Here is a 10,525-nt window from a genome sequence, read left to right on the forward strand (position 1 = left end):
AGGGAGACTCCACAACCAATGCAATTTCCCTCGGAACCGAAGTGGACTTCGGCGCCGAAGGGGAAGAGTCTGAGCGGGCAACTCTCATCGGCTCCGAAGACAGTGGAGCCGATGAAGGTGACCCGCCTCTCGAAGCTCTACCCGTCGGCTCCGAAGCCAGAGGAGTCGAGGCTGGAGGCATCGAGGCAGACCGTTCTGCCCTCGGCTCCGAAGTCCGTGGAGCCGATGGAGAAGCCTGCCGAGATTTCTTAGTGGTCGGTTCCGACGGGCTGGTCGGAGCCGACGATTTCTTTTTCTTCGAAGGTGAAGAGGAAGAAGATAAAGCCTCCTCAAAAGAAGGTGCAATAAGCCCTTTTAGAATCAATTTGTTTTTCCTCTCTTGGAGGACTCGGGAGGAAAAAGCGTGACAAACGCTGCATGACTCCTGAAGATGTTTAGGGCCTAAACAATACACACATAACGAGTGATCGTCCGTTATAGACATTTTGTAGCTGCATTTAGAGCATTTCTTGAACCCAGATGGTCTGTGCTCTTTCGACATACTGACACACAAACTCTACAACAAACAGAAACGTTTTCAAAAATAATTTTTTTAAAGAAACAGTAAATAAGGACAAGACCCCTCTAACAGAAACGGGATTACTTGACCAACTAACACTACAAGAAGACTCACTCTAAATTCAATCACGCGCGAGGGCAAGGCCCCTCTAACTTAAACGGGATCCTTTCCCTCAAATATATAACAAGTTCACCACAAAAAATCACTAATAATCAGTCACACAACAACGATAGCTGTTAAAACAGCTTTTGGGTAGTTTAATCAAAAATTTCTGACAGAAATTTTAGAAGAAATAACAACTTAGCTCAGCCAAGTCCGAGACCACGTCTTTGCTGTAAAGTGGCAAACGAGATCTGGGGAAGCAGTGGTGGTGCATCCTGGGATGTGGGATAGCTCAGCCAATAAGAGACTTTGTTCTATAGTATAGCGTGCCGAGTCGGAGCCCAGGATCGGCTCCGAACCCATCAGTACAGAATGTAGGTGAGATAGGATCACATAACATCTAATGATTAATTTCTTTTACCTACTCTTTAAACTCTTCTCTTTTAGACAGGTAAGTGGCAAAGTGCCAGTATCACATTTTCTTAAATTTTATTAGTGTATGAACTGAAATAATTATTGGAAAATGCAAATGCTCCTGTGAAATACAATTTCTATCTAGTCTAGCCCAGTTACTAAACCTTGGGGAATATATAAATTTCTATCAGAATTCTTACTACAGGATTTCCATCTTCCACGACAAATATTTTCATAAATTTCTTCAGAAATCTACCATCCTTTGTTACATTTTCCCTTCTTGGTCTATTAGATACACCCTCACTATTTAAAGAGATTATTTCTCACACCATTTTCTTAAGCTCTATAACAGCAATTTTTGGGGGAATATAAATATGCATCAGCATAATCCTCCTCCCTTGCCAATAACCCCTTACTGTCATGAATTTACCATTGTCTTTTTCTTTCCTCTTCTATCACTATTAGAACCCCTTAGCAATTAGTACAATTACTCCCCTTTTCCTTTGCTCTGATATTCTGCTGACTATCCATCCTGAAATCGTTTATTTGTTAAATTCAGATTTTAATTTCTTTCCAAACAGCATTTCTTTATATAATGCAATACTCATTCTTTTTTGCCTATACCTGTAAGGCCATTTATCTTCCAAGATAATACTAATAGTATAGCAATTACTATAAAAGGCTTTTGTTTCCACTTATTATACACAACAGTTTTTTAAATATGTATTTTCCATGTCTGTGTTATTGATAGTGTAGCAATTATGAAAAAAAGCTATCATTCCTACCTATTGTACATGACAGTTTTTTAAATATGTATTTTCAACTTCTGCGCTGTATGCCCACTTTGGTTGTCATGCTGGTCTTTTATACAGTTGTTTCTTCTCATCACCATTTGAACCTATGTGATATTTTTCAAGACTTTTTGTTTTAATGAAAACCTCAAACAAAAACTAAATACATTTTCACAACAACTCATCCACTATTAACTTAAAACGAATAAAACTATGTACATCTTCAAAACAGTACATTTGCCCCAAACTGACAGCTGCACCCACAAGCATTATCTAACATAAAATTAAGGTTACCCATGCTAAAGTGCATGCTACAGCCCGTATTCACACTTACACTGACTGCTGTCTGTTCTTTCCTTATCTCTACTTCCCTCCCAGATGTTAAAAGAAGTTCGTATACTGTCAGCAAATATTAACTTTTAGTCCTAAGAAAAAGTACAATGGCTAACTAAATAAAACTAAATTGTACAATGTTCTATACATGCATTAAACGACTATGTCTTCCAAGGAGGTTGCTATCTGTTACTCTTTTTCCACAATTTCAAACTTTATTTCTCACTGAACTGGTTGCTATTGTACCTTTAAATGTGGCATTTCCTTTAGCAAAGAATGCTCAGAACTCTGAAGATTAACTGCTTGCACCTGCAAACTGCTTGTCTCCATGGAAAAAAAAAAAAAACAGCAATGAACCTTTGTAAATTTTTACCCAGAACAGAATATACAGCTGCCTTCAGCTGCAGACTTTTTCACCCCAACAGAACATTTGCTAATGTAAAAACAAGCTACTATTTTGCAGATGTAAGAAATTTAGCATTTTCATGCCTTTCTAAATTTGGTCTTATTTTTAAAGCCTACTTGCTTACAAAAACCCTTTATAACTTAAGCCAAGGACATTATTCACGCTTGTAAAAATAAGAGAAAATATCTTAATTGTACATATAGTATTATCAGTGCACTTTTATACTTCACCCCAGCAGACCAAGATTGCAGCATATTAACATTAAACCAGCTTTTGTCCAGCCTTTCTTCTTTTCTTATAGTGTAAAGCCTATATTTCTTAAAACTAAATTAAGATATTAAAGTAAACAAGTACTTTAACACATACAACAGTCACTGAAAAGACTTTCTACGTACTAAATAAAAATACTTTACTATATATAACATAGAGTTTATATCATGAAATGTTTTACATAAATACTAATAAGGACAAACACAGTTTTACAGTTACTTTTGTCCCTTTTTAGTGTCTCTCTAAACATAATGACATTAAGTCGGTATATGCTTTACAGTCCACCCACAAGTTTAAGAAATTCAAAAAAGTCATCTTTTTCGGGGACTTTTTCTTTCATTATCTGTATTTCACAAACTTGATTGAACTTTATAACCTCACATTTATTCACTAATTTCAGAGTTGCTGGTCTTCTACCTGTTCATTTCCAAACAACACCAGACTCTGGTTCAAATCCAAGGTATTTCTGTTTCTTTTAGTAAACACCTGTGCTTTTTTGTCTCTCAAGCATTTTCCTTTAGAAAATTGTTAAAGGTTTCACTGGCAAAGTCTCTCTATGAACTTTATTGCCAGAAGAATGAGAAGCAGAATCCTCTTCTGCTTGTTGGCCTACTTTTTGTTGGACAGACTTTTTTATTTCCTGTTTAGCCTGTTCTGCAACAGAAAGTGCCTTTGATCCTCCACGACAAAAAATCTAAAGAGACACAGATAGAGCAGCTTAAATTTTACACTTGCCTCTTGACATTTCCTGATTTTTGGGATAAATGTGCTTCCCTTCTGCCTGGTGTGCATTAAATAATCATTTTCTATAAACACTCTGCTGTCTCCAATGTACCCTCTACAACAGTTTTGTAAGGATCAACTCTTTTTGTTTGTATGATTACATCTCTAGTAATATAGGTATTAGACGCTTTCTTATGGCTAGGTTTGGAGCATACACTAGATGTGCACTTTCAATTAATAAATCCTGCCGTGGAACACCAGTCCAGTTGCTTGTCTGTGCTTTCATAAAATTAGCAGTTTGTGCCCTCCAGTTTCTCTAGTACAACAAGAAATCTCCATTTTTCTCTGTGTGCTCTGTCTTCTAGCTCTTCTTGAGAAGCCTCATACTCGGCCAGCTTCATTTCCACCTCTGCTTTTTGCAGTTTTATCAGTTCATCTAAACAGCTAGTTAAAGCTTTTTTCTATTTTTTCCAGCCTTTTGTTATTTTAGTTGATATATTTCTTCAACATTTCATTTATTTTAATCACCTCTGATGACATATGACATATTTTTTCCTCTAAATTCATGGTAGCCATCTTTTGAACCAGTGCTGAAGCCTGAACCACTTTTGCTCAACAACTGCACAATCCTTCCCAGGCATTGTTTTCTCAACCTTTTCTGGTTGACTTATTTTCAAGTTTTCCAAATTTCTTATTTGGTGGCATCCAGGAAATGTACTTATTGACCAGTAACAGAAATTTACCCCCAAAAGAGTTTCAATGGCACTGCTTTTTCCCAGTTTCAATTTCCACATTGGAACAACTGAAGTAAAGCTTTTGATCAGTGTGCAGCCATCTTGGAAGGCTGTAATTTTTACACTGAGCTTCAGTGTAAGTTTACTGTCTCTACACTCCTTTGTTGTATATGCTTGCTGTTCATGACATGGCTAAACAAGTTCCTCACACCAACCCAGTTATCTAGTAAACAAGTGGAACAAATGAATGAATGAATATGAAAAGAATACCTGGAGGCAGGAGGGATGCTAATGGAGCGGAGTGGAACAATGTTTAGTAGCTGGGGTGGGGGCATGACTGGGAAGGTGACTGTGGATGAGGTGCTGGAGTGAGGCATCACTGCATTGTGGCACCACAGTATCTGTGATGGGGCCAACAACTGAACTTTGCAGGGACATTGAAAGTGTTAACACCAACTCTAACAGAACTTGTATATAACTTAAATAAGTAAAGGAAACAATAACACAATGATGGTGATTTGAAGTATAGTAGCCAGAATAGGGTGACACTTTTAACACCATTTCAAATGGAATACCTGATGCATTATTACACAAGTTAAGTGCCTTTCTGGATTGAAACTGTTAAGTGCCATCATCTCTGATTAGTATTAGAAAGACAGGAAAGCTAGTACAAGGTGACCTAATAAATTTGACTCGGTAAACAATATATAATCAAGATGCACATTTAAAGTTTTTAACAGTTTTTCTTGTTTGCTGCAGTACATCCTTTTAGCACAGTTGTACATATAAGACATATACGTCCTGCAATATTATTTGGTTTTTAGCTGACAAACAACACAAGACTTTTTAAAACTATCAGAAATAAAACTGAGACTTAGTTCTTTTTAAGATGCTGTTCATGATGGTCAAAATTCATTCATCATAGGAATCTGGAGCTATTCCTTATTCCTACAGTTATGTTTAGGCTGACTGGTGCAAATATATTTCAAACATGGCAACTTTTCTGGGATATTTGCTTGTAACATTCCATACAGAGTGACATAGCTCTTTGTGCCCACAATTTTAATGCTTCTTAACTTTCAAGAATGTTCTCTCTGAACTCATTAATACAGAAATAATAATTTATGCCCTATGATCAATTTATATTGTTTTTTTTATGATTCTTGGTGATGTACATAGTAAGAATTGATGTAAACATGTATAAATGTATTTGTTTTACTTTCTTAGAGTGTTCGCTCCTGTATATAAAATTTCAATAAAAATATTAAAGAACATTCTCTCTCTCTATGATCTGTTTTATGTATGGATAGCGGGGTCACAGACCTTAACACTTGTCGATGTGATCAATTAAAACACCACTCCCCAACCTGATACAGCACTTATGGTTGTGTTACATGCATGATACTTTGCAATTCTGCATCTTAAATTTCTGCTGTTATGACTCAAAAAAAAAATCACAAGATATATGACTGTCAATTGAGTATCCCAAAGAACATTCTTTAATAACACCATTTAGAAAATAACTGTGTATAGCACATTTAAGGTATATCCATACATGCTCCCGCAAAACATATATTCATGTTTTCAGGGCTGTAAAGGTTATTCTGCTAGACTCATTTAAGACAAGCATTTCAGGTAACCTAAAGTGATGGCTGCTTTGGTCTTTTCCTAGTGTTCTCACCTTCTCCATGGAGGATAGATGGATCCAACAGTTCCATCATGTATTCAATTTCAGTATTCATTTCAGGCATATCACACTGTGCCATCACATATGTTAGCATTGGCAGGAAATCGTCAGCTCCACATTTTCTCCCTAGAAGGAACAAATACACAAAATGGTTAGCATTATCAATAGTTAGGGGCATCAACTGCAACAAGGAACACAAGTCACTGTAAATTAAATGGATGTCTGGTTCATAGGTTAGTACTAGGCTAACTGCCCTTGTGGGCAATTGTAAGCATAGACAATTACCCCATGTGAGAATCAAACCCTGGACCTTGTGTCTATAAGGTAAACACCTTAACCATTATACCAACCACACACGCTAAAAATCTGTACCAGGCTAACTGCCCTTGTGGGCTACAAGAAGCACAGACAAATACTCCATGTGAGAATCAAAAGTTGCACCTTGTGCCTACAAAGTGAGCACCTTAACAACTATGCCAATCTCCCAACCTTACTCACAACCACTACGGTCTTTACAAGTCTAGATATGCAACCCATCCCAGTTTTGTCCCAGAGTTTCTTGCGTACTATATGGTGGGGTACGTTAGTAAAGAGGTAGTTAATGGTTATATGGAGGGATATGTTAGTTGGGGATTAATTTACTTCCTGTCAATCCCTGTACATCAGAGACACGGGAACTAGACCGGGGATGAATTTGTGATTTTTCATCCAATAATAAAGGTTTCTTTTGAATAGGGTCAGGGATGAACTCTGCTTCACATAGATGGGGATTATTCCATAGTGTGAAGATTCTTTGAGACACATATCGGTCCCTCTACAATGTTCTATTTACGTTGCAGGCAAAGTTCAGCTTAAATGTAGTGTTTCTGGTGATGTTTGTCTTGAAGATGTGCAACAGCTCTGTCGAGCTGAATCTGAGGATGACTTGTACGCTAGGCACAGATCGCCTCTCAGTAACTTGTAGGAGACTGAGTACAGAGCTAGAACCTTAAGGTGATCTGTGTAGGAAAGGGTATTGTTCTGGTGAGCAACCTTTGAAGGTTATCCAACTGTTAAAACTGCCTGATTTGGTATATACCAAAGGGGTTATTGTACTCAATGATGGGTCTGATACAGGCTGAGTAGAGTGGCGCTATAACCTCCCTGGACCTGGATGCCATACCCTTGCATATGAGTTGGGTGACATAGAATGATTTTCTTACTGTCTTAGCTACATGTTGATTGAACACCAGACTACTGTCTACATATGTTCTCAGATCCCTATCTATCAGGTCAACTGCTAGGGGTGTTTTATTAATGAAGTAATCAGCTTGGGTGGATGCTTTCCCAAAGGCCACTATAATGCATTTCTTTGCATTGAGTTTTAATCAATAGCTTTTGCACCAGTCATGTTTTTGTGTTAGACCCTCTTGTAGGATGTTAGTGTCATGGGGGAATCTATGATAACTCTGAATTTACATTCATCTGTGAACTTGGTGAGCCAGAGGCCTTTGACATTAACTTTGATATCTGAGTAGTAAATGCCACACAGGAGTGGACCCAAGATGGAGTCCTGAGGTACGCCAGTGGTGACAGGTCTCTTGATGGAGGCTGTCTCACTGATCCTTTCTTTTTCGGTCCCATCTGTGAGCCAGCTGGCAATCCAGAAAGTTATGCAGGGATTTATGCCTAGTTCTGAGAGTTTGTTAACAACACTTGAGTGGGGTAGTGCATCAAACACCTTAGTTTGGTCTAGTTTGGCGGCATGCACTGTTTTCTCATCAGCCATAACTATGGTGACCCTCTTGAAGAAGTCTACCAGGTTAAATACACATTCCCTTAAAGCCAAACCGGAATGGGTCCAATATCTGTAGGTTGCCAATGTCCTTGTTGATCATTTCCATGGCAAGTCACTCAATGGCTTTTCATATTATATTTGTCAGACTGATGGGTCTGTATTTCCCAGCATCAGTGGATGGTCCACCCTTATGAAGAGGGATGACCATTGTGGCTTTCCATTCACCTAGCATACAACTTGTTTTGAGGCTGTAGTTGAAGAGTGCCTCAAGTTGTCCTGGTTCACGTTTTACTCTATTTTAGGAGGCAACTGAGGATACTGTCAATGCCCACTAAAGCACTATTTCTGACTTTAGTGAGCACCTGTAGGACCTACTCCCTGTTGATAGTTGGGGGATGTGCTAGAAGGGATTTCACAAGGGGTAGTAGGGGGATGAAGTTAGAGCCAGTAGATTTGCTATGTCACCCTGGTAAGTAAAGGTTGTGTCATTTACCACCAGTTCTGCATACTGCTGAGTATTACCTTTTGGTTTACTGACATAACTGAAGAATTAGACTTCTTAGTTTCTTGTTTAGTTGAAACTGAGAGCTATTATCTCTATGAGAGTTGTTCTTTCTGATTTTGGCCTTGACTACTTTTCTCTCATTATGTAGCCTGTTATGGTAAGGATTCCACCAGTATGGTTTGTTTTTTTGTTTTTGGTGTTAGATTTAGGCTTATTTCTGGTAGGTATGGCAGCCTCAATGCAGCCATTTGCATGCTTGTAGAAAGTTTCTATTCTGCATAGGTGGCTGTGTTCTCAGGGTTTGGGGGAGCCATGAATTTTGATAAACTCTTGCTTAATAGGATGTAATGTGCTATACAATAGTTCCTAAATGTTACGACTTTAGTTGGGTTTTCCTGGTTGATTTTTATTTCGATGGAGACAGCTTTTGACTTCACAAATGAGGACATGATATGGGGGCGGGAGGGATTGCAATGCTCTCCCATGTTGATGAGTACTAGGTCCAAAATTTCTGATCCTCTGGTTGGAGAGTACACTATCTGGTTCATGGTGTTTGTGTTAATAAAGTCTTGGAAAAGTTGTGCCTATGAGTTACAGGCAGTGTATATTTCAATGTATATGGAGGGAGTAGTTAAATTCTCCCATCACTATAGTATTTGGTTGGATGGTGAACTCCTCCAGTAGGTCTAGCTAAGAACTGTGAGCTTCATGGATCATAGACAGTGACCTGTAGCTGGCCAGGAGATGGTAAGGAACCTTGTCTATGGCAACTTGGATATGGATGAACTCCAGGGAATCATCCCGTTTAACAAACCTAAGAGTTGCATTTGCTGCTAACGTAGATCAAGACACCTCCACGTTTAGCCTCTGTCTGTGCTGCTGTTGGTCTAAATGTGTGGAAGGCACTATAATCTTCCACTGCCAGAAAAGTCTCGGTAACAGTACAGATATTTACATTCTCCAGAGTGAGGAGAGCTTGTAGGGTGTGGAGTTTCTTGTTTAAGCTCCTAGCATTGAGTAGTAATACCTTAAGGTTGCTTTGACTTTTTTTGTTATGTTGGTAGTTTTGTCATTTTGAGATTGTCTAAAAAAGGCTCTAAGGGAATGGAGAACATTTTAGCCAATACCTGAAAGCCCAGGGGAACAGTTGCAGACCACCCTTAGCAAAGTGGTCTGTTAACCATTTCCTCCCATGCTGACAGATAATGGATTCCCCTGAAGTGACACCAGAAACTAAACCAATTATTAAAATTAATAATTTCCTGTTCATACTTTGGCATCACCTTTGGTGGAGGTAGAATGCTACTTAATGCAAGGCACATACCTATGTGTCACATATTTAGAGATCAATGTGTCCTCTTTTCATACAGTCCAGTGAGGTACATCTCCAGTCATTTACACCCCCATGGTCTATGACAGAATCACACTGGTGCACTGACTTTGAGCGTGTGTGTGTGATATTGTGGATCCAAGTTTCAGAGAGGTAAGTAACTTACCTTCTCCTTATCCACCCTGGTGATGGTTGTATATGTATGTTGCACAATAGAATCCCCTCATGACAAGGGTACTAGGTAAAGTGTTTGCTTGTCTTATGGGCTTTGTTCTTGAGGGATCATTGGATATAGGCTTATGGGTGTTATTAGGAGTTGCTTTTGGTGTGTGAATCAGTGACTGCCGAGAGTAGGTGTCGCAGTTTGACAGCTTAGGATGTCTTTGAGGTTTGGGGAAGTTTCTTTATGTATGTGGTAAGCAGTATGGGTGAAGGATGCAGTCTGTGTTCCTGACAAACTGGTCTGTGAGATTTTTGCCTCCAAGGAAGTTATGTACGTACATCTCTTGAACCATGTGTTAGTTTCTTTAAGGATTAAAAGGTTCTCTGAGTATATGAGACAATTGCTACATTGTCTCTGGTTGTCCACATCTACCAAGCTGGTGAGAGACATTAGGAAATTGCAAATCCATGTTGCCAGGACCTGTATTAGGGTTGGGCTATTTGGTTTAGGGTCTTGATTTTACACAGGTCACCTGAGTGGTGTCTAGGGTGATGGCTAGACGTTAGATATTGTTATGATCTTAGTGTTGTTTGACTCTCAGATTTGCTGTGCTAAGGCTCCATGCAAAGCCTTTCTGTGTAACAGGTTAATGTTCTAAGTACTAGTTCTATAGATTTGCTACTATATAGGGTACTGCTAACTGCCACTGCATGACGGACAGCTCCGTGAAA

General features: G+C 38.8%; 1 protein-coding gene across 7 annotated transcripts in view; it reads right to left on the reverse strand.

The window, feature by feature from the left end:
* The window catches only part of RIN2 (Ras and Rab interactor 2), a 491,380-nt gene that overhangs the window by 40,157 nt on the left and 440,698 nt on the right, over positions 1-10,525 (reverse strand). For all 7 annotated transcript variants that reach the window (XM_044057036.1, XM_044057028.1, XM_044057062.1 and 4 more), the window contains exon 9: positions 6,014-6,145. In XM_044057036.1, the coding sequence (XP_043912971.1) occupies positions 6,014-6,145 (132 nt within the window). The remainder of the gene's footprint in view (positions 1-6,013; positions 6,146-10,525) is intronic.

The sequence above is a fragment of the Protopterus annectens genome, chromosome 1.part2 (assembly GCF_019279795.1).
Source record: "Protopterus annectens isolate FY-2018-M chromosome 1.part2, PAN1.0, whole genome shotgun sequence".
NCBI classification, from domain to species: domain Eukaryota; kingdom Metazoa; phylum Chordata; order Ceratodontiformes; family Protopteridae; genus Protopterus; species Protopterus annectens.